Source organism: Pseudorasbora parva, chromosome 5 (genome assembly GCF_024679245.1).
Source record: "Pseudorasbora parva isolate DD20220531a chromosome 5, ASM2467924v1, whole genome shotgun sequence".
Taxonomy (NCBI): domain Eukaryota; kingdom Metazoa; phylum Chordata; class Actinopteri; order Cypriniformes; family Gobionidae; genus Pseudorasbora; species Pseudorasbora parva.
In genome coordinates this window covers 884,476-908,878 of record NC_090176.1, presented here as the reverse complement: position 1 = coordinate 908,878, position 24,403 = coordinate 884,476, and the positions used below count along the sequence as shown (strand labels likewise).

At 41.2% G+C, this 24,403-nt stretch overlaps 1 protein-coding gene across 1 annotated transcript; it reads left to right on the top strand.

Moving 5' to 3' along the window:
• Positions 1-2,435: 2,435 nt before the first annotated feature.
• On the top strand, positions 2,436-24,185 carry LOC137075895 (high affinity choline transporter 1). The gene is made up of 9 exons (XM_067444846.1): positions 2,436-2,518; positions 3,763-3,959; positions 10,337-10,450; positions 15,003-15,158; positions 15,226-15,374; positions 16,067-16,210; positions 16,664-16,817; positions 19,097-19,314; positions 20,744-24,185. Exons 2-9 carry the CDS (start codon positions 3,773-3,775, stop codon positions 21,398-21,400), a joined length of 1,779 nt encoding a protein of 592 aa, XP_067300947.1. The 5' UTR covers positions 2,436-2,518; positions 3,763-3,772; the 3' UTR covers positions 21,401-24,185.
• The last annotated feature ends 218 nt before the right edge of the window (positions 24,186-24,403 follow it).

Below are 24,403 nucleotides of genomic sequence, written 5' to 3'. Positions count from 1 at the left end.
GAGTTTGGTTTGATATCGATTAATCAAGAGAAGGCTTTCGACAGAGTCGAACATATTTATTTATCTAAAATGGACCAGAGATGGTTTTAAGTATTTAGGAATCTTTTTAGGAAATGAAAATGTTGTAATGAAGAATTTTGATGGCACTGTTGAAACAGGCAAAGGGCGAATGGATAAGTGGAGGTTTTTACTCCCTAAAATGTCCTATAAAGGACGAATTTTGATTATTAATAATCTGGCAGCCTCTGCACTTTGGCACCGTTTAGCCTGTATAGATCCCCCAGCAGATGTGTTAATAAAAATTCAGTCTATTTTAATAGTTTTTTTCTGGGATAGAATGCAGTGGGTACCTGTGGCGAAGGGGGCGTGGTTCTGCGAGGTCTGCAGCGGGAGAGAGAGCTCAGAGCGGAGCTCCAGGTGAGTAGGTCGCGCACAGATGACGAACACCTGTTTCTGATTGCAGTGATCGGCGTGGAGAGAGCGCATTTAAGCCGCCGCCGGGAGAGAGCCGAGAGAGAGTTGAGAACTTTCATTGCTCTCTGGAGCGCGTCTCATAAATAAACCCAAACTCAGCAGCTACTCGCCTCACAGACATGACAAATATGCGTATAGAAAGCTTGAAATGTCCACTTTTAAACGAAACGATTCGAAGATATTTAATTAAGCAAAGTGCAGTGTTCACGCGAGCAGCTCTTGACACCGAGCGTTTCTGTTTATAATGCTGCTCCATCTCTGCTCGAGCTGTGAGTTTAACACGCATTTTTACACTAATCCTGACTTGTGCAGCTTTGTAGCCTACACATTTGTTTCTTAGTTGTTGTATTAGTTCTTAATTTGCTAAATATACATATAATTTCTGATTATAGCATAGCTTTCTGCCCACCCAATTAGACAAGTAAAGTAGGCTAATGATTAAAAAAACAAACGCTTGATCACAGGCCCGGCCCTACCCGACCCGAGGATAGTGCAGGGAAATCTCAGCCCGACGGGTCGGTCCGGGTCAGGTTCGGGCTCGGGCTCGGGTTCGGGCAGAGAATCTAAACTCTAATCCGGTCGGCAAAACTCTGAACACATCTTCCCTTTTTAAGAATGACTTCAGTGCCGTTCTTTTCTCTTCCAGAGTCGCGGTCAGAGCTGATTCAACAGACCGCCGTTCACCAGTTTCTGTGTTTACTAGGGCTACGTCTACACTAATCCGGATTAATTTAAAAAACGTAGTTTTCGTCTATAAACGCTCCGCATCCACACTATCATTTTCAATCGTTTTCCAAAAAATGTTCATCTACACTGAAACGTCTGAAAACGCTTACATCCCCGTACTGCGCATGAGCAAATCCAAGACGCTTCGCCTTGCGTCATTTCCGCTACTCGTTTATATACTCTTTGAAATTTTGCGGCAATGTCGAGAAAAGGCACTGAGTTTTTTAACAGTATGTACAAATATTGACATTAATATTTAACAAGGCTGTCAAAACAGAAAGCAAACAAAACAGCTGCTGGACAATGGCGTTCACCATCTTGGCTGAATTGGTCACATGACTGCATCTCATGGCTAAAAATGTGTCATCGTATTAAAAAGCCGCCATTTTCACAGTCCACACTACGACGTGAAGACGGCATTTTCAAATATATCCGCTTTGGAGAGCGTTTTCAAAACGATACGTTTTCATCGACTTAAAACGCTGTCTCAGTGTGGATGGAAGGACAAAACGGAGAGAAAAATATACGTTTTCAAATGAAACCGTATTAGTGTGGACATGGCCAAGAAGCACGCTAGGCTGCCGCTAGGGGGCGTCTAGATTTCTAGGCTACTTTTTGTTTGCAAAAAGAGACGATTTTTGGATCTAAATATGTGAAAAAATATCGTCATAAGTCCAAATTGTTCAATTTCTTGTTGGGCCAAGAAAAATTAGCGATTTACACCACAAAAAAAAAAAAAACTGAGCAACAGTTTGGAAATGTTTTTTTAAATCTAGGATTTTAATTGATTATCACTATTATAGATTAATGCATGATCTTTCATCTTTTAAGACAATTTGATGTTTAAATGTGATTCTTTGTGATGTTGTTGAAGAAGAGTTGTATTTTTCTTTCTTTTAGAAAATAACGACTTTTATTGGTTTTATATTAATGGTTGTTTGGCATTGTGTGATATTTATTTAGTTTCTGTGAATTGTAATAAAAATCTCTCTCTCTCTCTCTCTCTCTCTCTCTCTCTCTCTCTCTCTCTCTCTCCTTATTCTCTCCGTTTGTTTCCTTTAAGCTATTATGATTGTAACAGTGATTATATTGTGATCTTCTGTATTTGAATAAAATGTAAGTGTTGAAACTGATACACACTGCCTTCTACACTCTGGCCTTTAGGTGGAGACAAGACCAGCTGTTCTCAAACACACACACACGCACACGCACACGCACACACACACACACACACAGCGGTATAAAGCTGTTCTCCAGTAGTTGGTCCTCTTTCTTTCAGCCTCCAGTGGTGATGAGCGCAGCTCCTGCTTCTTCACAGGTACAGAATCATATTTATCATGATTATTTATTATCTTTTATGGAGAGAGCAGAATTACACTGTACCGCTACTTGTTGCATCTCACTGTTGTTTCATTTGTAATTAAAATAAAATCGTTTTTCTAATAAAACAAAGGAAGTTGCATTTGGATGGAAAGATGATAATAGTATTTATTACACTGACAGCTCAAAAAAGAACAGTGTGCATTATATAGTCACACGCATTAATAGATCATTTCATTATTTAGAAAAAATAAATCAATAAATACTTATAGGCTATAGTATATTTATTTGTTGTATGTCAATATGTGTGAAAACGTTAAACCGTATTTGATATACAGTTAAAAATGAACCTGATATAAAAGGAAAAATGTATTTTTCACTACTCCATTAGTGTATGATTGCAGAATCATATATATGTGTGTATTAACCTTAATGGAGTAACAGATTTTGTGTGAAAATAAATCATAAAAGTGGTTTGTTTAGTTTATTAATGGATTAAATGTACGAGGTGGAGGGGGTAACACAGGCATTGATAGACACACAGTATTGATTCAAACAATTCAGATAAAATAATCTGTTTTTAATAGTTTCTCTATACTTTTTCTGTTTATTTTGATGAATAAAATAATTAATTTTTGTCCCATAAATAAGCTGTCATTAAAATATAGTTATACAAATATAGAAAATTCAAGATTTTGAAAGAATTGAAGGAGAACCCATAATAATTTAATATGGATTTACAGTAGTGACAATAAATTATATTTTATTATATGATATAATTGAAATCATATTTTTAAGTATGCTGGTTTCATTTTAAATATGGCGATTATCTCTAACGTGGGCATATTATATTTGATTAATCATATTGAACTATATTATCACTTAATATATGATACTTCCCATCAGAACCTAACCGTGTCAGCAAATGTTAAAGTCAGCCGTGGTAATTATTGTGCCTTTTACCTTAAATACCATACTTTCACAATGAAACTGTTGCTTTACTTGAACAAACTGAAAATCATTACGAAGACTTTTGTCTTAAAATATATTTAATAATTTTAGCGATTTGTATTTGCTACTTAAATCTAACTTTTTTTAAAACATGAGACATTAGATTTGTGTTGCTGCGTGTGATCGTTTCGAGGATCAGCCGAGTTTCCACGTGCAGGTGTTTTGGGAAGTGTTTGTGCCCTCCAGCGGTCCAGAGGAGAATAAACCCAGCAGAGTGATTGCTCTGTGCAGGAGTGAGTGTATGATGGCCATTCATGTGGAGGGACTTCTGGCCATCATCATCTTCTACCTGCTGATCTTAGCCGTCGGGATCTGGGCGGCCTGGAAGAACAAGAACTCTGGGAAAGCTGCCGGAACAGACCGCAGCGAGTCCATCATGGTCGGAGGAAGAGACATCGGCCTGTTCGTGGGAGGATTCACCATGACCGGTGAGGGGTCCTGTCTACTTGACTTTTGACCTGTAACCCTAACCCTATCGACTGTGTTCCCTATCGACAATATTTTAACTCATGAAATACGACCCATAGGAGCGTTTACTAAAGTTGTGCTCCTATCGACAATATTTTAACTCATGAAATACGACCCATAGGAGCGTTTACTAAAGTTGTGCTCCTGTCGACAATATTTTAACTCATGAAATGCGACCCATAGGAGCGTTTACTAAAGTTGTGCTCCTATCGACAATATTTTAACTCTTGAAATACGACCCATAGGAGCGTTTACTAAAGTTGTGCTCCTATCGACAATATTTTAACTCATGAAATACGACCCATAGGAGCGTTTACTAAAGTTGTGCCCCTATCGACAATATTTTAACTCATGAAATACGACCCATAGGAGCGTTTACTAAAGTTGTGCCCCTATCGACAATATTTTAACTCATGAAATACGACCCATAGGAGCGTTTACTAAAGTTGTGCTCCTATCGACAATATTTTAACTCATGAAATACGACCCATAGGAGCGTTTACTAAAGTTGTGCTCCTATCGACAATATTTTAACTCATGAAATACGACCCATAGGAGCGTTTACTAAAGTTGTGCTCCTATTGACAATATTTTAACTCATGAAATGCGACCCATAGGAGCGTTTACTAAAGTTGAGCCCCTATCGACAATATTTTAACTCATGAAATACGACCCATGGGAGCGTTTACTAAAGTTGTGCTCCTATCGACAATATTTTAACTCATGAAATACGACCCATAGGAGCGTTTACTAAAGTTGTGCTCCTATCGACAATATTTTAACTCATGAAATACGACCCATAGGAGAGTTTACTAAAGTTGTGCTCCTATCGACAATATTTTAACTCTTGAAATACGACCCATAGGAGCGTTTACTAAAGTTGTGCTCCTGTCGACAATATTTTAACTCATGAAATGCGACCCATAGGAGCGTTTACTAAAGTTGTGCTCCTATCGACAATATTTTAACTCTTGAAATACGACCCATAGGAGCGTTTACTAAAGTTGTGCTCCTATCGACAATATTTTAACTCATGAAATACGACCCATAGGAGCGTTTACTAAAGTTGTGCTCCTATCGACAATATTTTAACTCATGAAATACGACCCATAGGAGCGTTTACTAAAGTTGTGCTCCTATCGACAATATTTTAACTCTTGAAATACGACCCATAGGAGCGTTTACTAAAGTTGTGCCCCTATCGACAATATTTTAACTCATGAAATACGACCCATAGGAGCGTTTACTAAAGTTGTGCCCCATCGACAATATTTTAACTCATGAAATACGGCCCATAGGAGCGTTTACTAAAGTTGTGCCCCTATCGACAATATTTTAACTCTTGAAATACGACCCATAGGAGCGTTTACTAAAGTTGTGCCCCTATCGACAATATTTTAACTCATGAAATACGACCCATAGGAGCGTTTACTAAAGTTGTGCTCCTATCGGCAATATTTTAACTCATGAAATACGACCCATAGGAGCGTTTACTAAAGTTGTGCTCCTATCGACAATATTTTAACTCATGAAATACGACCCATAGGAGCGTTTACTAAAGTTGTGCTCCTGTCGACAATATTTTAACTCATGAAATGCGACCCATAGGAGCGTTTACTAAAGTTGTGCTCCTATCGACAATATTTTAACTCTTGAAATACGACCCATAGGAGCGTTTACTAAAGTTGTGCTCCTATCGACAATATTTTAACTCATGAAATACGACCCATAGGAGCGTTTACTAAAGTTGTGCTCCTATCGACAATATTTTAACTCATGAAATACGACCCATAGGAGCGTTTACTAAAGTTGTGCTCCTATCGACAATATTTTAACTCTTGAAATACGACCCATAGGAGCGTTTACTAAAGTTGTGCCCCTATCGACAATATTTTAACTCATGAAATACGACCCATAGGAGCGTTTACTAAAGTTGTGCCCCATCGACAATATTTTAACTCATGAAATACGGCCCATAGGAGCGTTTACTAAAGTTGTGCCCCTATCGACAATATTTTAACTCTTGAAATACGACCCATAGGAGCGTTTACTAAAGTTGTGCCCCTATCGACAATATTTTAACTCATGAAATACGACCCATAGGAGCGTTTACTAAAGTTGTGCTCCTATCGGCAATATTTTAACTCATGAAATACGACCCATAGGAGCGTTTACTAAAGTTGTGCTCCTATCGACAATATTTTAACTCATGAAATACGACCCATAGGAGCGTTTACTAAAGTTGTGCCCCTATCGACAATATTTTAACTCTTGAAATACGACCCATAGGAGCGTTTACTAAAGTTGTGCCCCTATCGACAATATTTTAACTCATGAAATACGACCCATAGGAGCGTTTTCTAAAGTTGTGCTCCTATCGACAATATTTTAACTCATGAAATACGACCCATAGGAGCGTTTACTAAAGTTTTGCCCCTATCGACAATATTTTAACTCATGAAACACGACCCATAGGAGCGTTTACTAAAGTTGTGCTCCTATCGACAATATTTTAACTCATGAAATACGACCCATAGGAGTGTTTTCTAAAGTTGTGCTCCTATCGGCAATATTTTAACTCATGAAATACGACCCATAGGAGCGTTTACTAAAGTTGTGCTCCTATCGACAATATTTTAACTCTTGAAATATGACCCATAGGAGCGTTTACTAAAGTTGTGCCCCTATTGACAATATTTTAACTCTTGAAATACGACCCATAGGAGCGTTTACTAAAGTTGTGCTCCTATCGACAATATTTTAACTCTTGAAATACGACCCATAGGAGCGTTTACTAAAGTTGTGCTCCTATCGACAATATTTTAACTCATGAAATACGACCCATAGGAGCGTTTACTAAAGTTGTGCTCCTATCGACAATATTTTAACTCTTGAAATACGACCCATAGGAGCGTTTACTAAAGTTGTGCTCCTATTGACAATATTTTAACTCATGAAATACGACCCATAGGAGCGTTTACTAAAGTTGTGCTCCTATCGACAATATTTTAACTCTTGAAATACGACCCATAGGAGCGTTTACTAAAGTTGTGCTCCTATCGACAATATTTTAACTCTTGAAATACGACCCATAGGAGCGTTTACTAAAGTTGTGCTCCTATCGACAATATTTTAACTCATGAAATACGACCCATAGGAGCGTTTACTAAAGTTGTGCTCCTATCGACAATATTTTAACTCTTGAAATACGACCCATAGGAGCGTTTACTAAAGTTGTGCTCCTATCGACAATATTTTAACTCTTGAAATACGACCCATAGGAGCGTTTACTAAAGTTGTGCTCCTATCGACAATATTTTAACTCATGAAATACGACCCATAGGAGCGTTTACTAAAGTTGTGCTCCTATCGACAATATTTTAACTCATGAAATACGACCCATAGGAGCGTTTACTAAAGTTGTGCCCCTATCGACAATATTTTAACTCATGAAATACGACCCATAGGAGCGTTTACTAAAGTTGAGCCCCTATCGACAATATTTTAACTCATGAAATACGACCCTTAGGAGCGTTTACTAAAGTTGTGCTCCTATCGACAATATTTTAACTCATGAAATACGACCCATAGGAGCGTTTATTAAAGTTGTGCTCCTATCGACAATATTTTAACTCATGAAATACGACCCATAGGAGCGTTTACTAAAGTTGTGCTCCTATCGACAATATTTTAACTCTTGAAATATGACCCATGGGAGCGTTTATTAAAGTTGTGCTCCTATCGACAATATTTTAACTCATGAAATACGACCCATAGGAGCGTTTATTAAAGTTGTGCTCCTATCGACAATATTTTAACTCATGAAATACGACCCATAGGAGCGTTTACTAAAGTTGTGCTCCTATCGACAATATTTTAACTCATGAAATACGACCCATAGGAGCGTTTACTAAAGTTGTGCTCCTATCGACAATATTTTAACGCATGAAATACGACCCATAGGAGCGTTTACTAAAGTTGTGCCCCTATCGACAATATTTTAACTCATGAAATACGACCCATAGGAGCGTTTACTAAAGTTGTGCCCCTATCGACAATATTTTAACTCATGAAATACGACCCATAGGAGCGTTTACTAAAGTTGAGCCCCTATCGACAATATTTTAACTCATGAAATACGACCCTTAGGAGCGTTTACTAAAGTTGTGCTCCTATCGACAATATTTTAACTCATGAAATACGACCCATAGGAGCGTTTATTAAAGTTGTGCTCCTATCGACAATATTTTAACTCATGAAATACGACCCATAGGAGCGTTTACTAAAGTTGTGCTCCTATCGACAATATTTTAACTCTTGAAATATGACCCATGGGAGCGTTTATTAAAGTTGTGCTCCTATCGACAATATTTTAACTCATGAAATACGACCCATAGGAGCGTTTATTAAAGTTGTGCTCCTATCGACAATATTTTAACTCATGAAATACGACCCATAGGAGCGTTTACTAAAGTTGTGCTCCTATCGACAATATTTTAACTCATGAAATACGACCCATAGGAGCGTTTACTAAAGTTGTGCTCCTATCGACAATATTTTAACGCATGAAATACGACCCATAGGAGCGTTTACTAAAGTTGTGCCCCTATCGACAATATTTTAACTCATGAAATACGACCCATAGGAGCGTTTACTAAAGTTGTGCTCCTATTGACAATATTTTAACTCATGAAATACGACCCTTAGGAGCGTTTACTAAAGTTGTGCTCCTATCGACAATATTTTAACTCATGAAATACGACCCATAGGAGCGTTTATTAAAGTTGTGCTCCTATCGACAATATTTTAACTCATGAAATACGACCCATAGGAGCGTTTACTAAAGTTGTGCTCCTATCGACAATATTTTAACTCATGAAATACGACCCATAGGAGCGTTTACTAAAGTTGTGCTCCTATCGACAATATTTTAACTCATGAAATACGACCCATAGGAGCGTTTACTAAAGTTGTGCCCCTATCGACAATATTTTAACTCATGAAATACGACCCATAGGAGCGTTTACTAAAGTTGAGCCCCTATCGACAATATTTTAACTCATGAAATACGACCCATGGGAGTGTTTTCTAAAGTTGTGCTCCTATCGACAATATTTTAACTCTTGAAATACGACCCATAGGAGCGTTTTCTAAAGTTGTGCTCCTATTGACAACAGAACACTTTCATGGTGTAATGGTGTGGGGATGTTTTCTTGGCACACTTTAGGCCCCTTAGTGCCAATTGGGCATCGTTTAAATGCCACGGCCGGCCTGAGCATTGTTTCTGACCATGTCCATCCCTTTATGACCACCATGTGCCCATCCTCTGATGGCTACTTCCAGCAGGATAATGCACCATGTCACAAAGCTCCAATCATTTCAGATTGGTTTCTTGAACATGTTAATGAGTTGACTGAACTAAAATGGCCGCCACAGTCCCCAGATCTCAACCCAATAGAGCATCTTTGGGATGTGGTGGAACGGGAGCTTCGTGCCCTGGATGTGCATCCCACAAATCTCCATCAACTGCAAGATGCTCTCCTATCAATATGGGCCAACATTTCTAAAGAATGCTTTAGAAAGAATTACATAGAATTAAGGCAGTTCTGAAGGCGAAAGGGGGTCAAACACAGTATTAGTGTGGTGTTTCTAATAATCCTTTAGGTGAGTGTAGCTCGTATTAAGGTGCTTTAAAAATGACCTATAGTCGTTTATTTTATTTTATTTTTTTATTTTGGAGGACCGTTTGAAATAAATATAATGAAGCTGTGTTTTACACAATTGCACAGAAACTGCTGAAATGGGGCATTATAAACGTGTGTTTGGTAATAAAAAGGACGTTTCTGAATTAGTGACTTGTTTTGAGTAATTGTAGATGCTTATTTTTTGTCATGTTTCATTCTTTTAAAGAAAAAGAAAATGGTTAATTTCTTCTTATAAATGATGGTTAGACTTGAAGCCTTTATGTATCATCCTCATATTCATAATGTACTGTACATTATAATTCATCACATCTGTTCATAATATTTGCAGATTATGAAATAGGTTGTTTTAATGCATTATACTTTCTAAAGGTGTAACAATTAATAGATGAGTATTATAATGTATAATAATGTATTATATAAAGGCTTCCAAGTAATTAGTGAAGTAGTGTTATTGAAATGAAATTACTCTCTTTCTTTCGTCCTCTTTAATATGCAAATTAGAAATGAACGTTTTGAAGAAAGTCAATCACTTGATCTGTTTGGGTAATTGGGATATTAAAAATGAATGAAATAATCAAGGAATGTATATTGTGTGTGTGTGTGTGTGTTGATGACTCTCTCTCTGACTGTAGCCACATGGGTCGGCGGCGGCTACATCAACGGTACGGCGGAGTCGGTGTATCTGCCCGGCTCCGGCTTGGCTTGGGCTCAGGCTCCGTTCGGATATGCTCTCAGTCTAGTAGTGGGTGAGATGATTTTACACTGATCAGTCATCACAGTTCATGCATCACCACATTCACCTCATTGGGATGAAAACGAGAGGTTTGCTATGAGATTAAATTCCCACCAAATGTACCGCAGTCACAGATCAGAACATAATAAACGTGATTTAAAATGATCACAAAAGCATGTAATAATATATTTCACAAACCTTAAACTTACATAATGGGTTCTTAAGAGTAGTTTTCCTTGGTTTTATTACTCTGCATTTTGTGCTCTCTTACATGTTCGGCTCATATTATACTCTTTTGTACGCTTGTGCTGTTTTTCTCTTCGATCTTCTTTCCACGTTCTACACTTGTTTTTCCAAATGTTGCAGTTGGAGTTTCATGTTAATTAGGGCAGGTTTAAGCATCCCGATTGGTCCACTGGTTCTAGAGTGACCGCTCCTCCAGCCAATCAATGCAAGAGGGGAGATGATATCACTCCACTGTGACTCATGGCTATTCCTGGCTGATGTGGTAAATTCTGTATACTGTGCCTGCAACTCAACTGTGAGACACAGTGGCCACAGTACACAGCGCGACCAGCCTCAACATCACTCTCATGTGAGCCTCGTCTATGGCATTTACTAACTACGATCACATGGACACTTTTTGATCCAATCTGAATAAATTCATTCCGATTGATGAATCTGAACATAGTTTTACATGAATGCGAAATAAAGGGATGGAGTTGATGTGCGCATTATGTAAACTTTACACACCAGAAGGATAGGGAGCAAACTAACTCAGATAGTTCTTCCTTCTCAAGTTCCTCCTTGTGACATCAAATTACATCTGGAATGCAGGCAGAAGAGATGTAGGATTAGTCAAGGTGGTTCAGTCTACTCACATCCTCCACTAGGCCTCTATCTTCTTAAGCTTGGTTGGGTTAAGACTGGTACAATGCCTGGGCTGTGGAACATCCAGTACTCTATATCTGCTCACCTGCCCTGTTTTTCCTCTACTGTGGCCTCTTTTTCTCCTTTATGTGGCCTGCAGCTGAGGCTCCCTGTCAGAGGGGAAACGATCCACACTTGTGTCGGAGCTATTCTTGGTTCTGAACATCACTGGGTAGTGGACCTCGTATCTGATGGAGCTCTCCATGGTGCTGCAGGAGACCCTGATTCCTCTGGCCTCCACATACTTGCTTTTCTAGCTCACAGCTCTAGCTTGGAGCGCACGTCCCAAACCCATTATTCTTTCTGGACATCTTTTATCCAGCCCTCAACCACCTGTACATTTCCCTATGCTTTGCTCAGTAGCAGGTCTTGCAGTTGAGCAGTGCTGAAACGCAGAAACAAGGATTTTTGCTGGGGGAATTCAGAAACACTTAATGGGAATCTGTGTCGTCAAATACCTCACCCCCTCGGGATCTTCTGAGACAGTGGCAGTGGGATCAGTGATCTTCCTCACCTCTATCATTATTGAGTTCTTCAGGGTTGGTTGCTCCCCATCTGTTGTCTCTTCCATGGCTTGAGAAGGGTGGGGATTGGACAGCCGGTCTCTTTGTCTGCGTCGGGTAGGTCTCTTCCCCTCTGCAGCCCAGTCTTTCCAGTAGGTAGAAAATGCTTGACAGTCTCTGCCAACCAGGACAGGGCAAGTGATCCATAACCCCTGCTCTTTCTTTAAACTGCCCCCAGGGGGTGACCATGCTTACTTCTCCCGTGGGGTAGTTCCTGGTGTCCCCATGAATACAGGACACAGATATCTCACTTCCCATGATAGACCCTACAAATTCTGGTTTGATTAAGGTCACCATACTCCTAGAGTCTATAAGGCTTCTGTGTCCCTGCCCTCAATCATAACAGGGACCCTAGGGTAGGCTGCCTCCTCATGGGTCCAGGAGGTGGTAAGGAGGTCTGATGTACTTGCTCAGGGCATTAGTTCCTCTCGGCCTGGGCACTCCTCGGCCAGGTGTCCCTACCCTCCACATGTGAAGCATTGGAATGGAACAGGACTTCATAGAGGCCTCTCCTCCTTCCATTTTCCTTGGACTCTGAGGGGTCTTGCTTGGATGGATTCGGGGTACCTCTCAGGAGGCTGTTGCCTCTGTTTTCAAGAGGGGGTTTTGTGTACTTCAGGCTTCAACATGCTTACTGTTACCTGGTGGTTTTTGAGAAGGGAAATTAAGGCATCTATGTTGGGCGGTCAGGGCACCCCCCATTTTCTTGTTTCTTGTCTCAGTGCACTGTCTGAATCCTATGCGAGGTTCAACTAATGCCCGCATTCTCTACCACATGTAATCTTTATATGCCAGACTTGGAGGGTTTAATTCAGGATGTCGAAGCAAACAATTCACTAGGCAGAAATTCAGTGGAGCAGAACTTAACTTTCGTTATTATTCATAAAGCATGGGAGAGGGAATAGGATAGAATAGTCCTTATTATTAGGCGACAATCGAGCAGATGAAGCTTTATGCCATGTTGCTTCTATATATCAAACAGTAAAAACATCCATTCCCACAGCCGTTATCTGTGGACGAGAGTCCGAAACAGGGAGTGGTGGGACGTTGTCCTGCTCTACTTCACAGACGATGAGTGGACAGAGAGTTTCAGAATGACTTGGGAAGAACAGCTACGGCTTTCCATCCGGTCAAGTGTTTACATGCCCTCTCAGATCAGATTACAATCAGATTACATGTTTACATGCCCTCTCAGATCAGATTACAAAGCCCTCTCAGATCAGATTACAAAAGGAATAAACCTCCCATGACAATCCCAATGAAATTTTAATCAGATCTGGCCATTTCATTCAGTTTGATGTAATTACATTGAAATTTTTGTTACGATTGTGCTACTAGTTGATTTAAAAAAAAAAAAAAGTTTTATCAATTCTACAAACAATACCCCGTAATGACAACTTGAAAGAAGTTTGTTTGAAATCTTTGTTAATTTATTAAAATTAAAAAACATGTAGATAAGTATTCACAGCCTTTGCCATGACACTCAAAATAGAGCTCAGGTGCTCCTGTTAACACCGATCATCCATGAGATGTTTCTACAACTTGATTAGAGTCCCGTTGTGCTCAATTCAGCTGATTAGACATGATCTAGAACATAAGCATAAGCCCACCCTAATTTACATGAAACTCCAACAGCAACATTTGGAAAAGCAAGTGCAGAACGTGAAAAAAAGAGTAAAGAGAAAAACAGCACAAGCGGACGAAGAGTAAAATATGAGCAGAACATGTAAGAAAGCACAAAATACTGAGTAATAAAACCATGGAAAACTACTTTTAAGAACCCATTACGTAAGTTTAAGATTTATGCAATATAATTTTTAATGTGTTTAAAGTTTTGATTAATTCGTGCAGATTATTTTTTAATGCATGACCGCAATACTTTAGGTGGAAAATTGATCCCATAGTTTGTGCCTTTGGCTTTGAGCTTCTGTAAAACACAAATCCTAAAATGAGAAGGTCATGAGTACCTTCTCCTGTGCTGTCACACAAACAGAATCTGTGCTTGTCACGCCAGTAAGAGACACGCTCCACTTTAGTAGTATGGGTAGTATGTAGCGTGTAGTATGTATTATGTAATGTGTAGTATGTAGCGTGTAGTGTGTAGTATGTAGTGTGTAGTATGTAATGTGTTGTATGTTGTATGTAGCGTGTAGAATGTATTGTGTAGTGTGTACCGTGTAGTATGTAGCGTGTAATATGTAGTATGTAGTGTGTAGTATGTAATGTGTAGTGTGTAGCATGTAGTGTGTAGTATGTAATGTGTAGTGTGTAGTATGTAGCGTGTAGTATGTAGTGTGTAGTATGTAGCGTGTAGTGTGTAGTGTGTAGCGTGTAGTATGTAGCGTGTAGTATGTATCGTGTAGTATGTAGCGTGTAGTATGTAGCGTGTAGTGTGTAATGTGTAGTATGTAGCGTGTAGTGTGTAGTATGTAATGTGTAGTATGTATCGTGTAGTATGTAGCGTGTAGTGTGTAGTATGTAGTGTGTAGTATGTAATGTGTAGTATGTAGCGTGTAGTGTGTAGTATGTAGTGTGTAGTATGTAATGTGTTGTATGTTGTATGTAGCGTGTAGTATGTAGAATGTAATGTGTAGTATGTATCGTGTAGTATGTAGTGTGTAGTATGTAGTGTGTAGTATGTACCGTGTAGTATGTAGCGTGTAGTATGTAGTATGTAGTGTGTAGTATGTAATGTGTAGTATGTAATGTGTAGTGTGTAGCATGTAGTGTGTAGTATGTAGTGTGTAGTATGTAATGTGTAGTATGTAGCGTGTAGTATGTAGTGTGTAGTATGTAGCGTGTAGTATGTAGTGTGTAGCGTGTAGTATGTAATGTGTAGTTTGTAGTGTGTAGTTTGTAGGGTGTAGGGTGTAGTGTGTAGTTTGTAGGGTGTAGGGTGTAGCGTGTAGTGTGTTGTGTGTAGTTTGTAGGGTGTAGTGTGTAGTATGTAGTGTGTAGTGTGTTGGATGTAGTGTGTAGTGTGTAGTATGTAGTGTGAAATGTGTAGTATGTAATGTGTAGTGTGTAGTATGTAGTGTATAGTGTGTTGACCGTGAGCTCCTCTCGCTGCAGGCGGGCTGTTCTTCGCCAAGCCCATGCGCTCTCGGGGATACGTGACCATGCTGGACCCGTTCCAGCAGCTCTACGGGAAGAGGATGGGCGGCCTGCTCTTCATCCCGGCTCTACTGGGAGAGATGTTCTGGTCAGCGGCCATCCTGTCCGCCCTGGGTGAGCAGACATGAACATGTGAAGCTCCCTCAGTGTCCTCAGTATTAAACCCTCTGTGCTCACTCAGGGGCGACGCTCAGCGTGATCGTGGACATCAACATCAACATGTCGGTGGTGATCTCGGCCCTGATCGCAGTCTTCTACACGCTGGTCGGGGGCCTGTACTCGGTGGCCTACACTGATGTGGTCCAGCTCTTCTGCATCTTCCTGGGTCTGGTGAGTCTACCACAGAATGAGGAACAGGAGACGTTTCTCTCCTAACGCTGCGGGACATCCAGAACAGGGATTTTCAGCCCACTGCACCTTTAAATGTTAATGCTTCACATTGTTCAATATTCCCTTCATTCGACAGCCTGACCGATGTAAAGAGCTGCTGGATCTTTCTCTCCATCTCTGGGCAGATATTGGTTTATAAGTTTAGATATTTCTACTGGAAAACAAGACAGAAATACTGATTAAGGTGTACTGAGCTTCAGTGTGAACGCCCACTGCTGTGATTGGCTGCTGTGAGACTTCAGTGTAAACTGCTGTGATTGGTCGCTGTGAGACTTCAGTGTAAACTGCTGTGATTGGCCGCTGTGAGACTTCAGTGTAAACTGCTGTGATTGGCCGCTGTGAGACTTCAGTGTAAACTGCTGTGAGACTTGAGTCTTTTGAGAACTTTTAGGATGTTTGTTACAGTTTCTGAATGACACACACACTGAATTGAGTTAATGCAGTCTGGGGAATGTGTTGATGGCTTATTGGGTTTATTAGAAGACCTTGATAAAAGCCATGCAGAGCAGTACATTTCATATAGCATGCCACTCCATCTGTCACAATATTGACGGTATTTGTCAGTGATGGTAGAGAGATGACGATTGAGATAATGATAGACTGAGCGTGTGTGTGTGTGTGTGTGTCTCCAGTGGATCAGCGTGCCGTTCGCTCTGTCCAATCCCGCTGTGTCCGACATCGGAGTGACCGCCTCCACCGCAGGGTTTCAGCCTCCATGGCTGGGCGAGATCGACCCGTCCGACGGCTGGATATGGGCCGATAACTTCTGCCTTCTCGTAAGTCTCAAATATGCGATATCTTTAGAATGATCTGTGTTTTACTGTAAGATTTGCAACACAGTACTTACATCTTCTTGCATTTTGTCATTAGCAAGTTTCCAGAACTGTTCCTGGCAGACTGAGGCCTTCGAACACTGTTGTATCCGATCATATTTGTCTCTGTTCAGGGTAACGTCAGGTTTAGGGTTAGTGGAGTCCTGCTGAGGAGGACCCAATCCTGCGGTTTAAAGACGAACACTGCTGCTGTTTCAGTGTGTGTGTGTGTGTGTGTGTGTGTGTGTGTGTGTGTGTGTGTGTGTGTGTGTGTGTGTGTGTGTGTGTGTGATGGGTAGGGGCAGGGGCAGTGTAGGGGGATAGAATGTACAGTTTATACAGTGTAAAATACATTACACTTATGTAAATTCCCCACATTTCACAAAAATCTAACGTGCAGTGTGTGTGTGTGTGCAGATGCTGGGCGGGATCCCATGGCAGGTGTATTTCCAGCGTGTTCTCTCAGCCTCCTCAGCTAGCTATGCTCAAGTCCTGTCGTTTCTGGCAGCTTTCGGCTGTCTGGTCATGGCTGTCCCTTCCGTCCTGATCGGAGCCATCGGAGCCTCCACAGGTAGAGATGCATCCGCGAGAGAAGCTCTGGGATAACGGGATTGACACGCGGCTGATTCCAGATGGTCTCTCAATCTACAGGGACTTTATTAATGCTGTTGATCGCAGAGTCTCAGTTAATCAGCAGATGTTCACTGATACATAAAACACATAATAAACCATTTTTATGCTGTTATTGCATTACAGTTAAATGTTTGTTTAAAGCTTCTACTGTGTGTGTGTGTGTGTGTGTGTGTGTGTGTGTGTGTGTGTGTGTGTGTGTGTGTGTGTGTGTGTGTGTGTGTGTGTGTGTGTGTGTGTGTGTGTGGCATTAACACTGGCTGCCCTTGGAGTGCACTTACCTTTATAATTGCCACCAACCAATGGTTAAATTGGTTGTGTCAATGAACAGTAAGACGGTGAGTCTAGTGCAGAAGTGGTTTGGACTCAACACACACAGCACCCGTGATGTTATTTTTAATCCCCAATGGGAAGGAGGGTTGGGAGCACCAAACGTGATCTGGATTTACACCAGCATGCGGATCTCCCATCTTCTGAACATGCTGAATAACGATGACCGAGACGTGAGGCAGCTGGCTCAATCTTCCCTGTTCCTGGGCCTAAGGAGGCGTAAGGTGCCGTTGGCCAGGGACTCAGAGCCTCATTTCCTGGGTTTCAAAAGGAAACCCAGTGGGAAACTGGACACCCATTCAGCTGGCTTTGGTGTGTGGTCAGACTGGCCGGACCTGAATGATCTTTGTGTCCGAGCTGGAGGAGCACTGGAGTGGGTGCGGTCTGACTCTGGGACTGTGATGGTCTCAGAGGATATCATCTCTGACCCCATGGTCCATGTCAACAGCCACATACGGTGGCCACAGCTATCCGCTAACATCTACAGGAGCCCGGAGAACTCTCCTGGACTTAGACCAACATCACCAGAAACAACACTGGACTGGCCTGAAACTCCAGGGGAAGCTGGCATGCCTCTCCTGTGCTGATCACTCTGTCTCGCACTCGTTCTTTAAGAACACTGCACTCAGTGAGGACATTGTCACCTTAAAGTAAAGTAAAGGAGAGATTGCAAGTTCTTCCTACCAGACTTAACCTTTCCATCTGGTTTCCTTTAACCCAGGTCCCTCACTGTCTACATCACACCACCGAACAGATTTCTGAGACACTTCCACATATCCTGAATGGCTGTCATGTTTACAAGGGAATGTACATCGCACGCCACGACAGAATAGTGGACCTTATAGTGAAGGACGTATCAAAACATCTCTCACCCTCAGTGAAAATATACAAACACTCTAGCGTAAAAGCATCCATGTTCCAGCATGGCAACAGTAACTCTGATGCTTTTTCTCACATCTGTCTGCTAACACACCAGATGTTATTCTGGTTAATGAGGAGCTCAGTGAGGTGTTCATTCTGGAGGTGCATCTTTGTCTCTAGCATGGAGGAAGCCTTTATGTCCAAGGTCATTAAATACCACCTGCTCTTAAACTCCATCTCGGAGATCTGGGCAGACTACTGGTGTTCATATTTGGCAGCTTGGGACACATTCATAGGCTGGTGGTAAGAGGGCTTCAGCAACTTGGGATGCCAAAAAGAGGGCCAAACGGCTAGCGAAGTACTGGGCCCTGTCTACTTTTATAGGCAGCCGCCATATATGGAGGAGACGCTGCAACTTATGTAACGTAGGGTCCACTGAAGGCGAGGTTGATGAACCCAAGTGCAGTTTATTTAAATAACTCGAAACATAAACGTAAAACAAAGACTTGGCAAAACAACAGACTTGACTTGACTTAAACTTGACATAAAGTAGACTAGACAAAACACTCACCAGCAGCGGGTTACACATACAATAACTGACAAAGACTATAGCAAACATGAGGGCTTAAATACACAAGGGCTAATGACAAAATGAGGGACACCTGTGAACAACGATTAACCAATAAACCAATGACAAGAAGACACAGGAACACGAGGCAGGAACGAATGAGGGCATGGAATCACATGACAATAGACCACATGACAAAACCAGGAAGTGCATGACAACATGACAGTGAACATGAAAACCTAAAAACATGAAACCAACACCAAAACACCCTTTGACAACTTATACCCATAACACCTGAGATGTGCTTTTGTGAAGACCTGTGTATGCCACTGGGCCATGATTTTGTACATGTTTTTAACTGCACCTATAATGTTTAATTTATAATGTTAAATGTGTTTCCCTGTAAATGATTTCTTTTAAGTGGACTTAAATAAATTGTTAAAATGTGTGTGTGGCCTCAGACTGGAACCAGACGTCGTATGGGCCAGTTCCTCCGGTGGAGAAGGATGAGTCGGACATGATCCTGCCCATCGTGCTCCAGCACCTCTGCCCATCTTTCGTCTCTTTCTTCGGTCTGGGTGCCGTCTCCGCCGCCGTCATGTCATCGGCCGACTCCTCCATCCTCTCCGCCAGCTCCATGTTTGCGCGGAATATCTACCAGCTGGCTTTCCGTCAGTCGGTAAGCTCTTAAGCCGTTAGTCTCCTCACGGGTCTTATTCAGTCATATACAGGCACTGCAAGAGCAATGTAAGACATAACCAAAATATTAATATTATTATTATGAATATTATTATTAGACACTGAAGTGTGAAGTGACCCAACAATGTGATGATGTATTTCAGAGTCATGTAAATAATGTGGTATGTGTTATGAAAACAGCCAATTTTGAGCAGTTCAGGTCTATAAGGCGTTTGCTTGTCTGGATCAGAGGTAAGACTGTGTCTTTAGTGTGTTACTCAGTGTGTGTTTGCTGAAGAAAATAAACCATTAAAATCCTGAAACATAAGGACTTTATACAGTATCACTTTTTTATAGTCCTGTTCATACTATATACTTAATATAGCTATTATAATAACTGTTATAACTAGGTGCTACCCCTAAGCCTGATCCTAATCATTTACATTTAATCATTTAGCAGACGCTTTTATCCAAAGCGACGTACAAAAAAGGGGAGAGTAATAAAAGTAACGAGACAGACAAGGCCAACAACCTGTAAGAGCTGTAAGAAGTGTCAGTTAATTAAGCAGTACACAATTTTTTGTTTTTTTTTGTTTTGTTTTTTGACAAACAAACAAAATTTAATGGATAGTTAAGTGCTATTCTTTATTGGTCATGTGCAGTTGGAAGAGATATGACTTAAGATGTTTTTAAAAAATGGCTACAGACTCGGCAGCACAAATTGAGTTCATTCCACCAGGTGGGAACGGTCCAGGAAAAGGGAGCATGTTGACGTCCCTGGATGGAGCATGTTGTTCTAGAACTTGGATATACCTTAATTAATATAATAATAAAATATTATTTTATTAATTAGGTGAATGGCACGGTGGATTGTGATCACCAATGTTTTCTTGAAGTATTCCTGGGCCCATGTTGTGATGTCCATTACAGTAGCATTCCTGTGTGTGATGCAGAGCCGTCTAAGGGCTGAAGATCACGGGCATCAATTTGGTTTTCCAGAAATTGCTTTTTTGCAATCCGATTTGTATAACGTCCGATTTGTCCCTAGTTGGGTGTGAGCAAAAACACACAGTTTTGTGTGTCCCTTTAAATGTAAAAGAGCTGGTGCTCCCCGCCCCCTTTCCAGAAGAGGACTTTACAGCTCATGCTTCAGATACGCAGGCCAATCCCAAGCACTTGAAACCATCAGAAGTGTGTGTTTAGCCTTACATGTTCAAACCACAGTCGGACACTGATGATGGAGAGACTCAGTAAGAAGTCACAACTTAGAGAATGAAACAGGATGTTTCTAAATTGGTTAGTGGATAAATGTATGTAATTCTTGTGGAGTTAAGTTGATTTCACATTAATCAATAGCCTTTCTTCTTCAGAATAATGTGCACTGATGAGCCACTGACCGTAACAGTGAACCGCACCTTGTGTCTCGGCAGGCTTCTGACCGAGAGATCGTGTGGGTGATGAGGATCACCATCTTCGTGTTCGGAGCTCTGGCCACTGCCATGGCCCTGCTGACGGGCTCGGTGTACGGCCTGTGGTATCTGAGTTCGGACCTGGTGTACGTCATCATCTTCCCTCAGCTGATCTGCGTGCTGTTCGTTAAGGGCACCAACACCTACGGCTCGGTGGCCGGCTACGTCTTCGGCCTGCTACTACGGGTGGGTGGAGGTGAGCCGTACCTCCGCCTGCCTCCGTTCATCTACTATCCCGGCTGGCGGCCGCGGGAGAAGCAGCACCGTCTAACGCAGGAGGTGGAGCGATACGTGGAGCAGAGGTTCCCCTACAAGACCGTCTCCATGCTCGCTTCACTTCTGAGCAACGCCGCCTTCTCCTATCTGGCCAAATATCTGTTCGAAAGTGGGACTCTCTCGCCCAAGTATGACTTCCTGGACGCAGTGGTTTCCAAACACAGCAAGGAAACGATGGACAAGACGACGCTCGTCACGCATGATAACATCGTTCTGTCAGAACTGGCCGCGGTGAAGCCGAGGCACGGAAACACGGGAACGTTCATGAACACAGACGTCCTAACGGATGAGGACGCCATCAGCCCAGATGCCAACAATCAGCACCAGCTGAGAGACTGCTGAAGACCAAAACAGGACAAGTACTACATTTATCATTATGTGATGTGAGGGTATGTATGAAACAAGCTTACGTTTATTCCACTTTTCTGCTTAGTTGTATTAACTGTTATAGAGAAATACGGTTTTAAAAGCTACTGTATGTGATCTTGTCTCGAGGAAATGGTTCATGGTTACTCGCCCTCATGTCTCGTATACAGTGAAAGCAAACAGTGGCTGTCAAGCTCCAAAGATGATAGAAAAGAAGTCCTCATGACATCCTACTTTATATTAGCGGTCTTTAAATCTTCCCCCGCCAAAGGCAGAATTTTCCGTTATTTGTGGGAAAACGCTTCTAGGCCAAAAACGGAATTTTACAGGTTTCCGTGTTTTCACTGTCAGACGCTAGGGGGCGCTATTGCGCCTCTTCTGAATGAGTACTGAATCTCCTAAACAAAACACACGCGAGTAAGACGCAGTAAAACAAGCGATCGTATGTAATCATATGCATATGAAAAATAACTTGATCAACAACATTAAACATCATATAAATCAAAACTGCCAAATGTTAGAGAATGAGATGAGGAACAGGATGAGGAGCAGGACTGAAGCATTAGAGGTGTAGATGGACTCGATCTCCTCATCTGTGTCTGATCATCTCTGAATCTGATCTGGAAACAGTCTTTCACAAAAAGGCGATTTTCTCAGCTTTTTGTTCAAAGGTGCCCTAGAATGATAAACTGAATTAACCTTGCCATGGTGAAATAATAAGTGTTCAGTACATGGACATCCCATACTGTGAGTCTCAAACACCATTGCCTCTTCCTTCTTATGTAAATCTCGTAAATCAAAAACACCACAGAAAAAACAGTGCTTCTCAAGATTAACCCAACCGTGATGCAAGCGTTGGGGATCATTTATATGCACGCCCCCAACATTTGCATCTGTCCAAATATGTGCATTGTCGGCCGGAACTGACTGAGCCGAACACATGTGATGTTCAGGCTGTGCAGGAGACGTGAGGACTTTTCTACCCTTCCCACAGAGAACAATTTAACATATTGTTTCAAATATTATAGGGCACCTTTCAAAATGTTGCTTTTTAATGAAACATACCCATGCGTTACCCATTGACTTAACCATGCATGCTCAGATATTCATAAAACAAAATATTTTATGGGCTACTTCATTTTGGTGAAAATGCTCAAAAACCTTGGCGGTGGCAAGCAACTTGTTTTTTAAACGCTGGCGGGAACAGAGTTAAAGTGCACCTATCATGCTTTAATGGATATTCTCTTTCATGTAGTGTGTAATAGAGCTGTTTGGGAATACAAAAACTCAGCAAATTACAGATAAATTTAGTTTTTGTCTCCTAAAAGAAAGATGCGATTCTGAACTAAAACGAGCCGGCAGTCATTCCAGCCTTGTAACCAATTTGCATAATGCTGTGAAAATGGTCGTGATTGGCTGCTCAGCATCTCTTAGCCCCGCCCTCACACACTGTAGTCTAAGACTGGAAGAGTTTGGTTGGTGTTGTTCATGTGGAGGAGATGCTGTTTTCTGCTGAGAACCCACGCCATCATTGCTGTTTGTATCACAGTGTGTCAAGAGCTGAGATTCAGATATGATAATGAGTGCTTGATTTCTGACCAATCACAGCGGAGCAGCTCTCAGAGAGGCGGGGCTTAGAGAGACTGAGTCTTCAGTTGAAGTGTTAAAGAGTATTTGAGCTTGGATTCATGTAAATCAGTTATAGGAGACGCCTTTAAAATAGCATAATGGGGCAGTTTAACTACTATACACTTGCACAATAAAACTAAGCATTTGATCCACTGCTCTTTCTTGCACAAATGTTGTTCAGCAGAAGTCTGGTCAGGTTCACATTTGCTGCTGTTGAGTTTGGGAGAGTGAGGGTTTAACAGTGTGGTTGGTTACATGCACAGTATAATGCAAAAGCACATAATAAGTGTAATATCTATGAGTGTATAGACCCCTATGGGTTCTCTGTGTCTCACAAGACTTCACCACTACTAATCTTTTTTTGGAGCTTAACAGCGCCTGTCCTTATTCACTTTCACTGCATAAAGAGAGTTTAACTTTCTGTTTTCTGAAAGAGCTGGACTTACATGAGGGTGAGTAAATGATGACAGCATTTGTAAATATTCCTGGAGCTATGGGTATGTGTGATGAATATTGTCATTTGTTATTTTCGCTGTGGGTCATTAGATGCAGGTCATTTATTTGAACGAATCAGAAGCTGTACAGCGGCTCTATTACTTCCACAGCAGCCGCAACGGTTGAGAAATATATCATGTGCGGCTCTTAGTGATAAACCTCACAGTGGCAGTGTCTTGACAACTCTATGTATATTCATATATATTTATGTTCTGAAATCTGCCAGCACGGCACAAGCTGATAGGTTGTCTCTCTGTAATGTGTCAGCCAATGAGCTTGATTTAGTCTTGCTCCAGTGTTTGCTGAAGCTGCAGTGTGCATCAGGACTTCTCTCTGAACATTAGAGAATGATGGGTTGGTGAGCTGGGAACTACACTGACAGCTGTTTGTAACTTGGTAAACCCTGGTTAAACTGGCTCAGGCGATCCGTTTGAATAAACCTTAAGGACAAGTAACACATAGCTGGGTTATAACTATAGATATATATATTGTGGATTCAATCAGAAATCCTGTCGTATATAGATCTTTGGTAAGGACAGAAGTTTAGTGCTTTTGGTTATGATGGGTAAATGCCGAAAGACAGCACATTGGCTTACATTGGCTCAAGCACATTTATAGTAAAGTATTATTAATATATGTAAACACATATTATGTAAAAAATATGTGTGGTTTAGATGAGCAGAAGCCAAACACAAGTCTCACTGGTTGACCTGCTTTGTGTTTGTCCGTTTGTGCCGTCACAGCATAGCTGTGTGTGTGTGTGTGTGTGTGTGTGTGTATTTTAGCTATAGCAAAGATCTTTGTATTCGCTCAGCACAAGCAGATCTTGTCTACCAAGGCCAGTTCTACTGAAGC